Raw genomic sequence first — 21,093 nt, forward strand, 5'->3', positions numbered from 1 at the left:
TTTTCTTTTTCTATGTTTTTCAAACAATTCCAGCATATCAAGGATATGATAATGAATTTATTATTATTGTCACGACCCAATTTTTCTATAGGTCGTGATGGCGCCCAACGTCGCCGCGAGGCAAGCCAACGGTGAACTAGCCATGTATTTATACTTTAAACATTTTAGAAATAGTTGATTTTTAATTATTAAATAAGTAAGAGGTGAGATATTTAATAAAATAAAGTGTGAACGATTTAAGAACATGTGTGGTGAAATAAATACTCAAAATCATCAAGTGTCTACTAGCAAAATTTCAAGACCTGGTGTCACAAGTGTATAAGCTACTAGTAGAATATACAAAACACTAATTACTGTCTGAAATAAAGTAGACAGAAAGTAAATACAAAAGAGAGACTTCGGGTGCTACAGAACGGACTCGGAAGGTAGCTCACTGCTAAGTCTCGGAGTATCAGGAGTGCGCGCCGGGATGACTACCAAATACACCTACCTCAGATCCTGCAAGGTTAGTGTAGAAGTGTAGCGTGAGTACATAAACAACATGTACCCGATAAGTATCTAGTCTAACCTCTAAGAAGTAGTAACGAGGGGTCGACTTTGACACTTACTATGGGCTAACAATAGAATGTCGAAATTCTAAATAAGCATGGGTTATGTAAATAATAATGAAACTCAATAACAAGAAGTGAATAAATAATTCTTTTACTAATAGTAAATCCCAAGTAAATTTTCGTCATTAAATAGTTGTAACCTCTCAAGCCATAAAACAATATCAAGTATAATTAGGCTTCAAGTATTATTACGCACGATTTATACCGAGGTCGTACGGCCTGATCCATATATATATATATATATATATATATATATATATATATATATATATATACTGTGTACACTGCCGAGACTCGAATGACACAAACCATAGATGCATCAATTAACCTGTCGAGGCGAACGGCCCACTCCCATGAGAGTAGAGAAGTTTACCTCGCTCGCGGAAGTACTTGAGACGCGAGTAGACATGTATTTCTTAGATATATATATATATATATATATATATATATATATATATATATATATATATATTCCTTAGTTCTTTCCAAAAATAATAAATCCAAATTGGAGAGTTTCAACCTTACAATCCCTAATCGCAGCTTTATTTTGGACAATTAATATGCATAATAAATATAACCGTACAATCAAGGCATGATATAAATCTAAGGCTACCCGGACATCTCATGAAAAATCGCTACGCAAAGAGTCTCGCCATCTAGTGCGTACGTAGCTCCCCGCACAAGTAATTCACAACAAATAAATACACCTAAGGGGATGAGTTCCCTCTTACAAGGTTAGGCAAGAGACTTACCTCATTCTCAATCTCACTTTCAATCCACAAGTATGCTTAAATCCTCAACTCGGTGCTAAACAACCCCAAACTAGTCAAATATTATATAAATTAATCAATATCTGTTCAAAAGTTCATAATTTAACTATTAAAGTAATTACCCAACCCCCAATTGGAAGATTCCTAAAATTTATTCCCAGTCCCACGTGCCCGGATTCCGAAAATTTTTGAAGATAATTGTTACCCATAACCTCACGAACTCAAATATATAATTTTTACCCAATTTCATAATCATTTTCATGGTTAAATCTCATTTTTATCAAAACCTAAGTTTTTCAACTAAACCCATAATTTTCATAATTTTACATGTTAAAATCTACCCATAATCTATGTATTTAACTTACATGGGATAGAAATTATTTACCTTTAATAGCTAGGTGAAAACACCTCTCTAAGAAGCTCCAAAATCGCCCAATGAGTGAAAGAAATGAGTCAAAAATGGCCTAAGTCCCGTACTTACCTTCTGTGGATCATTGGCCACTTTTGTGGCTCCACATCTGCGGGTAGATCATCGCAGATGCGGCTCTCCCCCCAGTTGGCCTACTTCCGCATCTGCGGACAACAGGCCCACTTCTGCGATGCACGTGCCGCACCTGTGGCTTTGGTCGCTTTTGCGGTTGCTTCCATTGCACTGCGCTTTCGCAGGTGCGCACCATGCTCTGCATCTGTGATCTCTGGGAAGCCCACGTTGGGCCACTTCTGCGGCTGTTGGCTCGCTTATGCGAGCTTGCACTTGCGACTGGCCCTCTGCAGGTGCGATTGCAACAAAAACTCTGATGCTTCAGCTATTCTTTCCAAGTCCAAATGAGTTCCGTGCCTCGTCCGAATGGCATCCGAGGGCCCCGAGGACCCGTCCAAACATACCAACAAGTTTGTAATCACGAGACAGACTTGCTCGAACCTTCGAAACGTGGAAAACAACGCCAAAACTAAGAATCACACCCCAAACCAAATCGGATCAACTTATGAACTTCAAGTTCTTCCAACTTGCTCCGAACGCGCCAAATCATACCTAAACTACTCGGAATGGTACCAAATTTTGCGTGTAAGTCTTAAATCACCATACAGAACTAATTCCAAGCTCAGAATCCCAAACAGACCCCGATAATACCAAAACCTACTCCCAACCAAATTTAAAGAACTTTAAAAGCTTCAATGTGCCAACTTTCAACTTTATGCGCCGAAATGCTCCCAGGTCATCCAAAACCCGATACGGACACACGCCCAAGTCCAAAATTATCATACAAACCTGTTGGGACCATCAAATCCTGATTATAAGGTTGTTGGTAAGAAATGTTGACCCAAGTAAAACTTAACCCTTTAGAGCCAATATTAAGGAACTAAGTGTTCCGATTTCAACCTGAACCCTTCCAAATCCCGAACTAACCATTCCCGTAAGTCATAAAACAGTAAAAGCACATACAAGGAGTCTTATTTAGGGGAACGAGGATCTAGAAAGCAAAACGACTAGTTGGGTCATTACATTCTCCACCTCTTAAACAAACGTTCATCCTCGAACGGGTCTAGAATCATACCTGGAGTGCTGAATAGGTGTGGATATCTATTCCGCATGTCCTCATCGGCCTCCCAAGTCTCTTCCTCGACTGGTTGGCCCCTCTACTGAACTTTTACCACAGAAATCTTCTTGGACCTCAGCTAGAGAACATGCTTGTCAACAACGGAACTGGCTCCTCCTCATAACCCAGGCTCTCATCTAACTGAACCGTGTTGTAGTCTAACACATTCGACCTGTCGGCATGATACCTCCGGAGCATAGACACATGGAAAACTGGATGAACTCTCGATAGACTAGGAGGCAAGGCAAGTTCATAAGCAACCTCCCCAACTCGTCTCAACACCTCAAATGGTCCTATAAACCATGGGCTCAACTTGCCTTTCTTCCTGAACCTCATGATTTCCTTCATCGGCAAAACCTTCAAGAGAACCTTCTTGTCCACCATGAATGATAAATCACACGCCTTCTGATTCGCGTAACTCTTCTGTCTGAACTGTGCTGTGCGAAGTCGCTCCTCTATCAACTTTACCTTTTCCAAGGCATCCTTCACTAAATCAGTACCATATAACTTAGCCTCGCCGGGCTCAAACCATCCGATGGGCGAATGACATCGCTGACCATATAAAGCCTCAAATGGAGCCATCTCGATACTGGACTGATAACTGTTGTTGTAAGTAAATTCGGCCAAAAGCAAGAATCAATTCCACTGCCCTCTGAAGTCAATCATACATGCTCTAAGCATATCCTCCAAGATCTGAACCGTACGCTCTGACTGCCCGTCGGTCTATAGATGAAAGGTTGTGTTGAACTCTACCCGGGTCCCCAACTCACTCTATACTGCCCTCCAGAAATGCGAAGTAAACTGAGGGCCTCTATCTAATATAATGGAGACAGGCACATCATACAACCAAACAATCTCCTAAATGTAAATTTGGACTAATGTCTCTAAAGAGTATGTGCTCACCACCGAAATGAAGTGTGCCGACTTGGTCAACCTGTCGACAATGACCCAAACTGCATCAAACTTCCGCAAGGTCCGAACCCAACTATGAAATCCCTAGTAATGCGCTCCCATTTCCACTCAAGTATAACCATCTGCTAGAGTAGGCCACATGGCCTCTGATGCTCGTACTTAACTTGCTGGCAATTAAGGCACCTCTATACATACTTAACTCTATCTTTCTGCATTTGCCGCTACCAAAAATACTGCCTCGGGTTGCAATACATCTTCATAGCACCTGGATGAATATAATATCGAGAATTGTGTGCCTCTTCTAGAATCTTTTCCCTCAATCTATCAACATTAGGGACACACAGACGACCCTGGAGTCGCAGAACACCATCCTTACTGATAGTAACCTCCTTGGCACCACCCTATTGTATCGTCTCTTTGAGAACCAATAAGTGCGGATCATCAAACTGACGAGCCTTGATCTGCTCGAATAGTGAAGATTGGGCGACGACGCATGAAAGAACTCGGCTAGGATCTAAAATATCCAACCTCACAAGTCTGTTAGCCAAGGACTGAATGTCCAAAGCTAGTGGCCTCTCCTATGCTGAAATGAATGCCAAACTACCCATACTCTCCGCCTTTCTGCTCAAGGCATCTGCAAATATATTTGCCTTTCCCGGATGATGAAGAATGGTAATATCATAATCTTTTTGTACCTCAAGCTACCTAGACTGCCTCAAATTGAGATCCCTCTGCTTGAAAAAATGCTGCAAGCTACGATGATCGATGTAAACCTCACAGGACACCCCATAAAGATAATGCCTTCAGATCTTAAGAGCATGAACAATCGCGGCCAACTCCAAATCATGTACGGGGTAATTCTTCTCGTAGGGCTTCAGCTGACGTGAAGCATATATAATAACTCACCCCTCTTGCATCAATACACAATCCAAACCAACGCGTGAAGCGATGCAATACACAATATACATCCCTGAATCGGAAGACAACACTAACACCGGTGCTGAAGTCAATGCGGTCTTGAGGTTCTGAAAGCTCGCCTCACAATTATCGAACCATCGGAACGGAGCACCCTTATGGGTCAATCTAGTCAAAGGTGCTACAATAGATGAGAAGCCCTCCATAAACCGGCGATAATAGCCTGCTAACCCCAAGAAGCTCCTGATCTCAGTCGTTGTGGTAGGACACGTTCAACTCTGAACTACCTCGACCTTCTTGGGATCTACCTTAATACCCTCGCCTGATACAACATGCCCTAAGAATGCCATAGAATCTAACCAAAACTCACACTTGGAGAACTTAGCATATAGTTTATATTCCCACAAGGTCTAAAGCACCACTCTCAAATGCTGCTCGTGCTCCTCCATGCTACGTGAGTAGATCAAAATGTCATCAACGAAGACAATGACAAATGAATCAATATATGTCTTGAACATCTGGTTCATCAAATCCATAAACGTCGTCGAGGCGTTAGTCAAATCGAAGGACATCACTAGAAACTCATAATGGCCATATCTAGTCCGAAAAGTTGTCTTCGGAACATCCAAATCCCGAATCTTTAACTAATGGTACCCCGATCTCAAGTAGATCTTAGAGAACACCCTAGCACCCTGCAACTGGTCAAATAAATCATCAATACGCAGCAACAGGTACTTGTTCTTAATGGTAACTTTGTTCAACTGGCGGTAATCAATGCACATTCGCATAGTACCATCTTTCTTCTTCACGAATAACACCGGTGCACCCTAAGGCGATACACTTGGTCTAACGAACCCATTTTTTAGCAAATCCTCATGATGTTCCTTCAACTCTTTTAAATCTTTCAGAGCCACGCGGTACGGTGGAATATAGATAGGCTGGGTACCTGGAGCCAAGTCAATATAGAAATTGATATCACGATCTGGTGACATGCCTAGATGATCAGAAGGAAACACATCAGAGAACTCCCGGACCACAGGCACTAAATCAATCGCTGGAGTCTCTGTGGTAGTATCTCGAACACAGGCTAGATAAGTCAAAACAACCCTTCTCGACCATGTGTCGAGACTTCAGAAAGGAGATAACCTGACTAGATGCACTGACAGACGAACCCTTCTACTCCAATCTAGGCAACTCTGGTATTGCCAAGGTGACAGTCTTGGCATGACAATCAAGGATGGCGTGATACGGAGACACCCAATCCATGCCCAGGATGATCTCAAAGTCGGTCAGATCGAGCAACAGAAGGTCTGCTCTAGTCTTATAACCATAGAAAGTAATAATATAAGACCGATAGATCTGATCCACAATAACTGAATCGCCCACTGGAGTGGACACATAAACAAGAGCACCCAAGGACTCACGAGGAACACCCAAGAAATGGTCAAACAGAGATGAAACATATGAATATGTAGACCCTAGATCAAATAGTATCGAAACATCCCTAACGCAGACAGAAATAATACATGTGATCACGGCATCTGAGGCTACTGCATCTAGTCTGGCCGGAAAAGCATAGAATCTAGATGGAGTGCCATCTGACCGGCCTCCACCTGCCTGACCTCCACCTCTAGGACGACCCCTACCAACCTGCTCTCTGCTTCTAGGTGGCCGGACAGATGGTGCGGCAGTTGGTGCTGTAAGCATAGGCTGATGACCCTGTTGTACTACCTTGCCCCGAAGTCTGGCACAAAACCTCTTCATGTGGCCAGGATCCCCGCACTCGTAACAACCCCTCGGAACGGAGGACTGCTGACATGAAGTCTGAGCCTGATGGCCTGAATACCCACTGGAGGAACCTTGAATAGCTAGTGGCCGGTAGGAATTCTCTGGCATGGCGCTGAAATAGGGCCGCACTAGAGCACCCCGAGGAGGCGGTGGTGTTGGATATGTGTGCATGCTAGACTGACCCCTCACTAACTAACCCCTGCCCCTAGCCGGGGCATCATTGAACTGTCCAGAATATCGAAACCACTTATCCCTCATCGCCTGCTCTCAGCTCCGCTGATGAACACCCTCGATCCTCCGAGCTATCTCCACAACTAGCTCATAAGAAGTCCCCATCTCAACCTCTCGGGCCATAGTGGCCTGGATACCAGAGTGCAAACCGGCAACAAACCTCCATACTCTCTATGCATCGGTAGGACGTATCATAAGTGCATGGCGAGACAACTCAGAGAATCTCGCCTCATAGTCGGTCACCAACATCTAACCCTGTTGGAGCTGCTCGAACTTAAACCGCAACTCTTCCCTCTGAGATGGTTGAATATATCTGTCCAACAAGAGGCGTGTGAACTAGTCCTAAGTCATAGGAGGAGAACCTACTGGTCTGTCGAGAAGATATGACTGCCACCACCTACGGGCCCTGCCCTCCAGCTGAAAGGTGGTAAAGTCCACCCCATGTGACTCTAATATCCTCATGTTGTGCAGTCTGTCTTTGCACCAATCAATAAAGTCATGGGGGTCCTCATGTCGTTCACCCGCAAATACATGAGGATGTAGCCTAGTCCATCTGTCCAATAGCTTTTGCGGATCGCCGACCGCAGCTGGTCTGGGCTCAGGTATAACTGTAGCAACTGGCTGAGCTCCGCCCACGAGTAGTATGCCCTGAGTCTGATATACGGCAGCTGCATGCCCTGGAGCCTGAGCGGTAGGGGTCTGTGCCCCCCTCCCGCCTGAGATGTGGCTGGGTCTGTTGGAAATAAACCAGCCTGAGTCATAGAATCCATGAACCGCAACATACGGCCCATGACCTCCTGGAATCCCGCTGCGGACATGAAATCCACCGGGGCTGGCTATGCTGCAGGCGCCTCACCCTGCTTCTCAATAATAGTATCCTCCACTAGGTCCACTAGTGGCATAACCGGAGCAACTCTAGGATGTCCTCGTCCTCTAGCATGAGCTGGAGCCCTCCCTCGGCCTCTACCTCAACCTCTAGCAAAAGGGGGAGCAACTCCTCCATGATCGGGTACATCTGCCACGCGCGTTCTCACCGTATGTGAGAGAATAAGAGAAAGATACTTAGCACAACATCAACTGCACGATAGGAGATGAAGAAAGAGTAGTTTCCTAACACCCTATATCCTCTCGAAGATAAGTACAAACGTCTCTGCACCGATCTGCAAGACTCTATTAGGCCTGCTCAAAACTTGTGAGACCTACGTGAACCTAGTGCTCTGATACCATGTTGTCACGACCCAATTTCCCTATAGGCAGTGATGATGCCCAACATCGTCGCTAGGCAAGCCAACGGTGAACTAGCCATGTATTTATTCTTTTAACATTTTAGAAATAGTTGATTTTTAATTATTAAATAAGTAAGAGGTGAGAAATTTAATAAAATAAAGTGTGAACGATTTTAAGAACAGGTGTGGTGAAATAAATACTCAAAATCATCAAGTGTCTACTAGCAAAATTCTAAGACCCGGTGTCACAAGTGTATGAGCTACTAGTAGAATATACAAAACACTAACTAATGTTTGAAATAAAGTAGACAAAAAGTAAATACAAAGGAGAGACTTTGGGTGCTACAGAACGGACTCGGAAGGCAGCTCACCGCTAAGTCTCGGAGTATCACGAGTGCGCGCCGGGATGACTACCAAATGCACCTGCCTCAGATCTTGCACGGTTAGTGTAGAAATGTAGCATGAGTACATAAACAACATGTACCCAGCAAGTATCTAGTCAAACCTCGAAGAAGTAATGATGAGGGATCGACTTCGACACTTACTATGGGCTAACAATAAAATATCAAAATTCTAAATAAGCATGGGTTATATAAATACTAATGAAACTCAATAACAAGCAGTGAATAAATAATTCTTTCACTAATAGTAAATCCCAAGTCTATTTCCGTCATTAAATAGTTGTAACCTCTCAAGCCATAAAACAATAGCAAGTATAATTAGGCTCTGAGTATTATTACGCACGATTTATGCCGAGGTCGTACGGCCCGATCCAAAATATATATATATTGTGTGCACTACTGAGGGTCAAACGACACGATCCATAGATGCATCTATTAACCTGCCAAGGCGAACGGCCTGCTCTCATGAGAGTAAAGAAGTTTATCTCGCTCGTGAAAGCACTTGCGACACGAGTGGACAAGTGTTTCTTAGAGTTATTATATATATTCCTCAGTTCTTCCCAAAAATAAGAAATCTAAATTGGAGAGTTTCAACCTTACAATCCCTAATCTCAGCTTTATTTTAGATAATTAATATGCATAATAAACATAACAGTACCATCAAGGCATGATTTAAATCTAAGTCTACCCGGACATCTCGTGAAATATCGTTATGCACGGACTCTCGTCACCCAGTGCATACGTAGCTCCCCGCACAAGTAATTCACAACAAAAAAATACACCTAAGGGGATGAGTTCCCTCTTACAAGGTTAGGCAAGAAACTTACCTCGTTCTCAAGCTCACTTTCGATCCACAAGTATGCTTAAATCCACAACTCGGTGCTAAACAACCCCAAACTAGTCAAATATTATATAAATTAATCAATATGTGTTCAAAAGTTCATAATTTAACTATTAAAGTAATTACCCAACCCCCAATTGGAAGATTTCTAAAATTTATTCTCAGTCCCACGTGCCCGGATTCCGGAAATTTTTGAAGATAATTGTTACCCATAACCTCACGAACTCAAATATATAATTTTCACCCAATTTCATAATCATTTTCATGGTTAAATCCCATTTTTATCAAAACCTAGGTTTTTCAACTAAAACCATAATTTTCACAATTTTACATGTTAAAATCTACCCATAATCTATGTATTTAACTTACATGGGATAGAAATTACTTACCTTCAATAGCTAGGTGAAAACCCATCTCTAAGAAGCTCCAAAATCGCCCAAGGAGTGAAAGAAATGAGTCAAAAATTGCCTAAGTCCCGTATTAAATGAACCTCTCTGCCTCTAGCACTTCCGCTTTTGCGGCTCCACATCTGCGGAAAGATCATCGCAGATGCGGCTCTCTCCCAGTTGGCCTACTTCCGTATCTGCGAAAAACTGGATCGCTTCTGCGGGACCGCTTCTGCGGTTGCTTCCATCGTACCTGTGCTTTCGCAGGTGCGCACCATGCTCCACATCTGCGATCTCTGGGCAGCCCACGCTGGGTCGCTTCTGCGGCTGTTGGCTCACTTCTGCAAGCTCGCACCTACGGCTGGCCCTCTGCAGGGTGCGATTGCACCAGAAACTCTGATGCTTCAGCTATTCTTTCCAAGTCCAAATGAGTTCCGTGCCTCGTCCGAATGTCATCCGGGGCCCCCCGAGGCCCCGTCCAAACATACCAACAAGTTTGTAATCATGAGACGGACTTTCACGAACCTTCGGAATGCGAAAAATAACACCAAAACTAAGAATCACACCCCAAACCAAATCAGATCAACTTATGAACTTCAAGTTCTTCCAACTTGCTCCGAACATGCCAAATCATACCTAAACTATTCAGAATTGTACCAAATTTTGCGTGCAAGTCTTAAATCACCATAAGAAAATATTTTCAGGCTCTAAATCCTAAACGGACCTCGATAACATCAAAACCTACTCCCAACCAAATTTAAAGAACTTTAAAATCTTCAATGTGCCAACTTTCAACTTTATGCGCTGAAACGCTCCTGGTTCATCCAAAACCCGATCCGGACACATGCTCAAGTCCAAAATTATCATACAAACCTATTTGGACCGTCAAATCCCGATTCCGAGGTCGTTTGCTAGAAATTTTGACCGAAGTCAAACTTAACCCTTTAAAGCCAATATTAAGGAACTAAGTGTTCCGATTTCAACCCGAACCCTTCCAAACTCGAACTAACCATCCCCGCCAGAGGCGGATCCAGGAATTTAACTTTATGGGTTTAAGATTTAAAATTCTAGAATAAATCTCAAGTTACTATACAATAATAACCTAACTATGTACGAGTGTTAATATTCAATATATTTAAAAGTACCGAACCACTAAACATAACATATATTCGGTAAATATCACCATTACAATTGTGCCTGACGACTTGTCATGTTTTGAAAACGATCAATGATCGCATCATTAGGTATACTTTCAAATACTTCATCTTCTATATAACAAACTAAACAGTAATTTATAAACTCAATACCAATTCTGCTCCGCAAGTCATTTTTGATGTATTTCATTGAAGAAAAAACTCTTTCTACCGTTGCAGTAGCGACAAGCAATATCAAACTCAACTTCACAAGCAAATAAATAAGTCCCCAAGTCTTGTGCTGCTCTGTTTCAACTAGTATTTCTGAAAGATCTCCAAGCCCTTTCAAGTTAAAGAAATCACGGTCTTCTCTTACATAAAGAATATAGTTGTCAAGATCGTAGTTAAGATCTTCAAGCTTGGAAATACTATACTAAGGAGGATAAAGTTTAGCAAGCTTTATAATTCTTTCTTTATCATAATTTTTAAAAGAATTATCTGAGACTCAAACTAGCCATACCAAGAAGTAGATCACTATTCACTGCATCAAAACGACTATTAAGTTCTGAAAGCTGCAAATCAATGACAACATTAAAATTATCTACACGCAAATGATGAGAGTATGTCACACTTGAACTCCTACTCTTTGACTTTCCAAGATGATAGTTCTTATCCATTTCAGGGATCATAATGCCATGCTTGGCACAAAATGAAGAGGCATCGACTATCAAAGATTCCAATTTAGACTCTCTCATTGATTATTGGCTCTTGGTGAAACCAACGAGCTTCATAGCATTTACAATATTCTGATCTTTTCTTTGCAAAGGGATATTCAAAGCATTTGTAATTGCTAATACTTTTAACATCAAATGCAATAAATACACAAACTCAAAAGATCTTATGTCATTCACTAGGCTTTTTGCCATTGATCTCTCAAAATAATTTGCACCTTCACTTGCAAGAACTTCAAGAACATGAATAATTGACGAGAATAATGCAATATAGTTATGCACTGTCTTAAAATGAGATCCCCAACGGGTATCTCCTGCCTTTGAAGTCCAAGTTCTTGATTTAGTCCACTTTCCGTATCAACTTCACCAAGCATAAACAATTCCTCTAGTTTTTGTGCTTGATCCTCTCTGAGCATCTCCCCGCACTTAAAAGAACTTCCAATAGTATTCAAGACATTAGCAACAATATCAAAAAATTGATCCACATCATAATGTTTCTTTCCAACAGCTACAAGAGTCAATTGCAATTGATGAGCAAAGCAATGTAGTGCTAAACCACTCCAGATAAGTAGGAACATAAGCAAAATACCGCATCAACTTTAATACTATATTCTAACCAACCCGAGTATGAAGTGTTAAACCACTCCGAATTAAATTGACGCAGTAGTCCACCAAAAATTCTTTTTGGAAACTTATGATTACAAGGTTGACATGGTCCTTCTTTAATATAATACCTCCTCACTCGGTCATGCAGATTAGGAGAATATTCTGAGATTTGCTTTCTTTCAGCAGGATCAGGTGTAAAATCCAAATTCAACATTTCATCTTTGTTTAATTTTGTTGAAGGCTTAATATTATCATGAATAATTGGACATGGAAAAGTACTTGGAAAAGGAGAGCTAGTACCGGAACTTGGAGGAGTTGGAATAGCCTTAAAAAATCTCGTGATCGTCATATATATATAAGAAGCAAAGTGTTACCTGCAAAATTGATATTGAATAAGATAGTCAGTCATCTATTTTATTAGAAATTTTCAACAATCATCTTCTCTAATTGCCAGCAAAAAAACTTCAAAAAAAAAGAAATAAATCATCCATAAGAAGTAGATAATGAGCAATTGTACCATTATTATAACTTATAATATATAAACTACATCATAATAGAGAATCATAACCATAGAGCCATAGATTCGTACCAGCAAAATCAAGAAGAAGATTGATTGTAAGCCTTTGTTTTAATTTTTGAAACCCTAACTTTAAAAGTTTGGGGTTTAAGAAGCTTCAATTTCTTAATCTGATGTGTCCCGAGAAGAATAAGATTCCCTATGATTTTTGATTTAATGGGTCCATAACTTTTAAGGAAGAAAAGAGCCCTCTTTAATGAAAAGGAACAAATGGGTCCATGTGCTGATGTGTTACAAACTACGAAAAGGACAAAAAAGGATCCAACAACTCTAATAAAAAAATAGAGTGAAAGTGGGGAATAAAACTCTGGTCTCCAAGCACGGAATGGAAGTAAGATGACGTTTTCCACCACTAAACCCATAGCCTCTTTTAGTTTATGGGTTCATAGTTTAATATATAACCAAATTTTGCTGAATTTGTACAGTATATGCTTGGTTTTTGTCGAAAGTTATGGGTTCAGTTGAACCCGTACCCAATATGCTGGATCCGCCCATGATCCCCGCAAGTCATAAAATAGTATAAACACATACGAGGAGTATTATTTAGGGAACGAGGATCTAGAAAGCAAAACGACCGATCGAGTCATTATAATTATAAGGGAAGTGGAGCTTGATATAATTATAAAAATTTCAAAAAATAAATTCAAATTGTGTAGGGAGCTAATGCGACCCAATGAATTGCTTTTCACTTTCTATTTGATTTTTCACCTAACTATATTCTTTCATCTAAAAGAATTGGTCTCTTTTAATCTAAGATCCGACTAATAACATTTCTAACTATCTTTAATTTGAATCATGCTTTAATATTTTGTTTTTCTTATTTTCACCTATTATTTTCTATTTTCTCTAAAATTTAAAGTAAAGTTATAATTTATCAATCATTTGGGAAATAAAAGGTTAAAATTATTTTATTAACAATTCAACGTAATTATTAACCTACTTAAAGAAAGAAATGTGAATGTGATGGATTAAAAAATTCTTAGGTGTTAAATTGTTGATCTATTTTCATATCGGTTTTCTCATAAATTTGATTATATTAGTCGATTTTGTTTTTATTTATGCACGAACTTGTTAAGAAGTAGAAAGGAGAGAAAGAAAAATATGTTTTTGGCTAAGTTCAACTGAACTAGGAAAAATTAGAAGAGAAGAAAGGGAGCAAGAAATGAGATAAATAGGGCGCTAAAAAGGAAATAAAAATTAATATGGAATTGTGTGATGACTCGCCATGTCATCATGCCACATAAGCGCCATTTGGCATATATTAATGCCATGTGGAAGCTTACATAGGAGGAATGCTTGCATTTGTGAGAAGATTCTAGAGAAGTATGGACATTTTCTTTAGAAGATCCTAGATGTTTATGGATTTGCTAGGAAAGTCCTTGGAATCTTCTAGGCTTGTAGAGAATTCTAGAGAAAGCCCTTATCTTGTAAATATTAAGGACTTGTGTAATAATTAATATTTGCACACTAGTCCCTAGGAGACTAGTATATAAAGGAGGCCATTCATTTCTAATTCATCAAGCAAACAATTCAAGTTCTCTCTAATACAAAGCTTCATTTAACAATTCTCTTGTGTTTTTTCTACCATTCTCTTAGCGATCTTGAGTATAGTAAGGCTGACTTGGCATAGCAAGAACATGAGCAAATTGTCAAGTGCCACACGTGTACTTAGTTAACGACTAAGGACGTGACAACGTGGTATCAGAGCAAAGGTTGCGACTAAGGGAATGGCGAACGACAGAGAAATTAACGCTGCCAACACTCAAGCCAACGTCATCCAGGATGCTGCTGGCAAGAGCGGCCGTAACAAAAAGAGAAATGCCACCAACAAGGGCCAGGAGGTGCCAATTGAGGTTGTGTTAAATGAAGGGCTTACATCCCAAGAACCATCTGCCACTGAGGTGAGCGAGGATGAAGTGGAGGTCCTGCCTGAGGACGTCTCGCTCGGTAAAGAGTGGGTGATGAAGATGAACGCGAGGATAGACGCCGTGGTGATCTTTGGCCAACGCTTGGGGAAGGTGGAAGGCACCCTTAGCGTTCTTGAGGGGCACACTCTTGAAGAGATTGAGAGCATCCGAAATGACTTGGAGGGACGTACACAGACCGAGATGGAACTAAGGCAAACTATCACTGCCTTAGAGTGCAGACTCATGGAGGCTTTGAGTACTATTGATGCTATGAAGGCAAATATAGAGTCACTCGAGGAGCATGTTAGTGCTGGCGTGACTGAGGCACCCAGTAATGTTGTGGTGACGAGGGAGGCCAAGATCGAGGCTCCTAAACCCCCGGTGTTCAAAGGTGTTCGTGATACGCAAGAAGTGGAAAACTTCCTTTGGCACTTGGAGAACTACTTCAAGCACGGCAAAGTGAAGGACGACGAGGCCATGATCAACATGGCGGTGTTGTACCTCTCAGAGACTGCCATGCTATGGTGGAGAAGGAAGATGGCCGACGTGGATAAAGGTATATGTACTATTAGCACGTGGGATCAGTTCAAAGCCGAGTTCAAGTGACAGTTCTTTCCAAACAATGTCTTGTACGAGGCAAGGCGCAAACTTAGGGAGTTGAAGCAAACAGGGAGCATACGTGTCTATGTCAAGGAGTTCACTACCCTTATGCTTCAAATCCCCAACCTGACCAATGATGACTTGTTGTTCCACTTCATGGACGGGTTGCAAAATTGGGCTAAGCAGGAGTTACAACGCCGGCAAGTTGCAAATATAGACCAAGCCATAGTAGAGGCCGAATCATTGATGGATTTCAGGCATGATAAGCATGACAAAGGAAAAGTCAAAGCATCAAAGTTTAACAATGTCAAAGGTGGGGGAGACCGTGGCAAAGGCAAGGAGATACAACAACAATACTACAAGACTCAAGATTCCAAAAAGCTGAGTGGCCGTCAGGGCTACGTCGAGAAGAAGGCACAAGCCGAGAAGAAGGGATATTACATATGCGGAGGGCCGCACAGCTTCAGGAATTGTCCCGACCTAAAGAGCCTTAGCGCCATGGTCCGTGAACGGAAGGAGCAGCCGCAAGGAGAGAGTTCAGGAACCGCACAGTTAGGTATGATCGGATTATGCGGTGCTGTCACAAATCAATCTATCCAACCTACCGAGAATGGAAACCAGTACATGGATCTCACCATCAACAACAAGCCTGCTCGTGCAATGGTGGATACTGGAGCAACTCATAATTTCGTGATTGAGGCTGCCACAAAAAAGACTAGAATTGAAGCTTGCTCCAACTAACTCCCGCGTCAAGACCGTGAATGCCGAGGTACAAAATGCTCGTGGGGTAGCTAATGGAGTTGGTGTCAAATTGGGAACTTGGAAAGGTATGACAAACTTTACCGTAACCGCTATGGATATCTTTGACATCATATTGGGACAAGAGTTCTTTAGACATTGTCATACTTTGATCGATCCCTACCTCCAACATCTCTTGGTTATGGAGCGAGAAGGAGCTTGCATGGTACCTACAGTGTCTATGCCACACGGACAGAGCCAAGCACAACTCTCAGCTATGCAGGTTATAAAGGGGATCAAGAAGGGGGAGCCGACGTTCGTGGCAACCATCGCAAGTCTGGAGGAAGACAAGAGTTTTCAAGAGACACTACCACCTTGCATAGAAAAGTTGCTTGAGGAAAACAAAGATGTCATGCTCGAGGAGTTGCCTAAGCACTTGCCGCCTAGGCGAGAGGTGGATCACAAGATTGAGTTGGAGTCAGGGGCTAAGCCACCCGCATTTGCCCCATATCGTATGGCACCGCCCGAGCTAGAGGAGCTTAGGAAACAATTGAAAGAGTTGCTAGATGCTGGTCACATTTGCCCATCAAAGGCACCTTTCGGCGCACCAGTATTGTTCCAAAAGAAGAAGGATGGATCACTACGCTTGTGCATAGACTACCGAGCACTTAATAAGGTCACGGTGAAGAATAAGTACCCAATCCCGCTCATTGCTGACTTATTCGATAGACTTGGGCAAGCCAAGTATTTTACCAAGGTAGATCTTCGCAAGGGCTACTACCAGGGTCGCATTGCAGAGGGGGATGAGCCAAAGACAACATGTGTGACGAGATATGGAGCCTTTGAGTGGTTGGTGATGCCTTTCGGCTTAACCAATGCACCTGCCACATTTTGCACCCTTATGAATAAGATTTTCCATCCCTACCTTGATCAGTTCGTGGTAGTCTACCTAGACGACATAGTCATCTATAGCAATACCTTGGAAGAGCACATGAAGCACTTAAGGAAGGTTTTCCAAGTCTTGCGGGAGAACGGGCTATACATCAAGAGGGAGAAATGCGAGTTTGCACAATCAAAGGTGCACTTCTTAGGCCATGTTATTAGCAATGGCGAGCTACGCATGGACGAGGCTAAGGTACGTGCTATCCAGGAGTGGGAGGCACCTATAAAGGTAACTGAGTTGAGATCCTTCCTTGGCCATGTTAACTACTATCGTCGGTTCATCTGTGGCTACTCAGCAAAGGCCACACCATTGACTGAGTTGCTAAAGAAGAACAAGCCATGGGTTTGGACGGAGCATTGTCAAAGGGCGTTTGAAGACCTCAGAGCAGCTGTAACAGAGGATCCAGTCTTGGCTTTACCTGACTTTGCCAAGACATTTGAGGTGCATACAGATGCCTCAGATTTTGCCATTGGGGGTGTCTTGATGCAGGATAAGCATCCCATAGCATTTGAGAGTCGCAAGTTAAATGAGACGGAGCGGCGTTACACAGTGCAAGAGAAGGAGATGAGTGCTATTGTGCATTGCCTTCGTACATGGCGACATTATTTGCTTGGGTCGAGGTTCGTGGTCAAGACCGACAATGTAGCTACTAGCTACTTTCAGACGCAGAAGAAGCTCACCCTAAAACAGGCTCGGTGGCAGGATTTCTTGGCCGAATTTGATTATGTACTAGAGTATAAGCCGGGCAAAGGTAACGTTGTAGTTGATGCCTTGAGCCGGAAAGCCGAGCTTGCTGCAATCACTTCAACAAGATGGGACATTCGTGAGGCTATAAAAGAAGGCATGCAACACGATCCAGCAGCCAAACAACTTATCGAGTTAGCCAACTAGGGCAATACGAGACATTTTTGGGTTGAAGACGGCCTACTACTTACCACAGGTCGGCGGGTCTACGTGCCTAAGTTTGGAGATATTAGACGGCGGATTATAAGGGAGAGTCATGACACAATGTGGGCTGGTCATCCAGGCCAACATCGCACTAGGGCCTTGGTTGAGTCAGTCTACTATTGGCCGCGCATGCGAGATAACATAGAGTGTTATGTGCAGACTTGTCTTGTTTGTCAACAGGACAAGGTTGAGCAACAAAAACCCGGAGGACTTTTGGAGCTACTACCAGTTGCAGAGCGTCCATGGGAGAGCGTGACTATGGACTTTATCACTTGCCTACCGAAGTCTGACGGTTATGGTACTATTATGGTGGTCGTGGATAGATTTTCCAAATATGCCACCTTCATGCCCGCCACACCAGGTTGCACCGCCAAGGAAGCCGCCAAGCTATTCTTTAAGAATGTGGTGAAGTATTGGGGCTTACCAAGGCATATTATCAGTGATCGAGACCGCTGTTTTACTGGGAACTTTTGGAGAGAATTATTCGATATACTTGGCACGAAACTGCACTTTTCCACTAGTTTCCACCCACAGACAGATGGACAAACGGAACGGGTCAATGCCTTACTAGAATGCTACTTGAGGCATTATGTAAACGCGCATCAGAAAGATTGGTCAAGGCTCCTAGACATCGCCTAATTCTCTTATAACCTGCAGCGGAGTGAGTCCACGGGACGGACACCATTTGAGTTAGCCACAGGCCAACAGCCACAAACTCCACATTTATTACCAGCCGCGTTCGAGGGAAAGAGTTTGGGGGCTTATCATATGGCTAAAGGATGGGAGGAGCAGCTTGACACTGCTAAGTCCTACTTGGATAAGGCAGCTAAGAAGATGAAGATGTTTGCAGATCGTAAGCGGCGTCCCACGGACTATAGAGTTGGGGACATGGTCATGGTGAAGTTTAATCCAAGACAGTTTAAGGCACTACGAGGCATGCATCAGAATCTGATTCGCAAGTATGAGGGGCCATTTAAGATAGTCGCCAAGGTAGGCAAGATCTCATACAAGCTTGACATGCCATCATATCTTAAGATCTACCCTGTCTTCCATGCTAGCATGTTTAAGCCCTATCATGAAGACAATGATGATCCAAGTAGGGGCCAATCAAGTCGAGCGCCTATTACTATCACCGCCTCGCACGACCGGGAGATTGAGGCTATTATTGATTACCAGGCAAGGTGAAAACAAGGGCAAAAAGCCACCGCAATGTTCCTCGTCCATTGGAAGGGGCAATCACCGGAGGAGGCCACATGGGAACGTTATGAAGATTTATGGCAATTCAAAGATAAGATCCGAGAGTTTATGCAGCAACATTGCGCCGCGGTCGTCGCAACATTAGGTGGGGGAGAGTGTGATGACTCGCCATGTCATCATGTCACATAAGTGCCATTTGGCATATATTAATGCCATGTGGAAGCTTACATAGGAGGAATGCTTGCATTTGTGAGAAGATTCTAGAGAAGTCTGGACATTTCCTTTGGAAGATCCTAGATGTTTATGGATTTGCTAGGAAAGTCCTTGGAATCTTCTAGGCTTGTAGAGAATTCTAGAGAAAGCCCTTATCTTGTAAATATTAAGGACTTGTGTAACAATTAATTTTTACATACTAGCCTCTAGGAGACTAGTATATAAAGGAGGCCATTCATTTGTAATTCATCAAGCAAACAATTCAAGTTCTCTCTAATACAAAGCTTCATTTAACAATTCTCTTGTGTTCTTTCTACCATTCTCTTAGCGATCTTGAGTGTAGTAAGGCTGACTTGGCATAGCAAGAACGTGAGCAAATTGTCAAGTGCCGCACGTGTACTTAGTTAACGACTAAGGACGTGACAATTGGGACCAAAAAGTAAGAAAAAGAAAAAACCTTGAATAAACTAAAACAAAAAAAAAATAAAATAAAAAAATATAGAAGATTTCTGACATGGCCCGTGTGTAAAGCACTTCATACTATGAGACTGGTATTATATTCTCACGGTGTCATTAGTTCCACTTTAAATTAGAATTTCTTTTTTTGAGGGGGGGGGGGGAGGGGGAGGGGGGTAAAAATCACCTGTATAGTCAGGGTGTGTAACTGAGTTCTCAAGTCAAATTTAGAGTACAAATTTTCTTGAATAAGTATTGCCCGTCACTTACCGTAAAAATTGTACGGGGCGCATTATTTGGTCGCCCCCATTTAACTTATACCCATATTTTTAAAATTATTTAACCTATACCCTAATTTTAACAACTTCAGACGCCTCCTCTTCTTCCTCCTGACCTAGGCGCTCCTTTCTTCCTCATCTTCTTGTCTATCAAATTAACTTTTCAACCACTACTTTAATATATTCACTAATAAAATGTGAAGTCAAATTAACAACTTAACCTACATTTGATCAAATACTGTCATAAAATAATAAAACAGAGTATTGTTATTGTCCTCTATTTGAATTCAGAAACTCTGTCAACAGAAGATAAATGCGGGCTTCTGCAAATTTTACAATCCTTTATTTTGCAAGCTCGAGATACAAATCCAAATGCACCGAGAGCGCAACATATACTCTCTAGTTCATCTTGTTATGTGCTTATCTCATACTGAATATACAGAAGTTCCAAATCCAGTATGAAGAACATGAAGAATTCCCCATGAGGTAAAGCCCGATGTGATGCCAAACCAGCTCTTATTTACACTGAAAAGTTAATTTGTTCTGAAGTTTGCACTACAAATTGAAGAACTTTAGACTAATTTGTCTGAAGTTTGCACTATGAAATGAGGGGAAACTGAAGTTTGCCCTTACACAATAAACTGAAGTTCCTAAAGTTTGCACTACAAATTAAAGAACTTCAGACTAATTTGTCTGAAGTTTGCACTATGAAGTGAGGGAAAACTGAAGTTTGCCCTTTGCACTATGAACTGAAGTTCCTGAAGTTTGCACTACAAATTAAAAAACTTCAGACTAATTTGTCTGAAGTTATCACTATGAAGTGAGGGGAAACTGAAGTTTTCCCTTACACTATGAACTGAAGTTCCCGAAGTTTGCACTACAAATTGAAAAACTTCAGACTAATTTGTCTGAAGTTTGCACTATGAAGTGAGGGGAAACTGAAGTTTTCCCTTGCGCTATGAACTGGAGTTTGCGTGATTACTTTTGCAAGTCAGGCCAAACTTCAGGCAAAAATATCTGAAGTTTTGCTTTGATAAGGCTACACTTCAGGCAAAAAATTCTGAAGTTCAAACTTGAGACATAAATT

At 41.9% G+C, this 21,093-nt stretch overlaps 2 protein-coding genes across 2 annotated transcripts; both read right to left on the bottom strand.

Moving 5' to 3' along the window:
• Positions 1-5,982: 5,982 nt before the first annotated feature.
• Positions 5,983-6,702, bottom strand: LOC138892675 (uncharacterized). The gene has a single exon (XM_070176411.1). It carries the CDS (start codon positions 6,700-6,702, stop codon positions 5,983-5,985), a length of 720 nt encoding a protein of 239 aa, XP_070032512.1.
• A 4,162-nt stretch (positions 6,703-10,864) lies between these two features.
• Positions 10,865-12,363, bottom strand: LOC138892676 (uncharacterized). Its single transcript, XM_070176412.1, has 4 exons — positions 12,165-12,363; positions 11,762-12,051; positions 11,328-11,384; positions 10,865-11,245 (listed from the first exon to the last, which is right to left on the bottom strand). Exons 1-4 carry the CDS (start codon positions 12,361-12,363, stop codon positions 10,865-10,867), a joined length of 927 nt encoding a protein of 308 aa, XP_070032513.1.
• Between the last annotated feature and the right edge of the window lie 8,730 nt (positions 12,364-21,093).

Source organism: Nicotiana tomentosiformis, chromosome 5 (assembly GCF_000390325.3).
Source record: "Nicotiana tomentosiformis chromosome 5, ASM39032v3, whole genome shotgun sequence".
In the NCBI taxonomy this organism is placed as follows: Eukaryota; Viridiplantae; Streptophyta; class Magnoliopsida; order Solanales; family Solanaceae; genus Nicotiana; species Nicotiana tomentosiformis.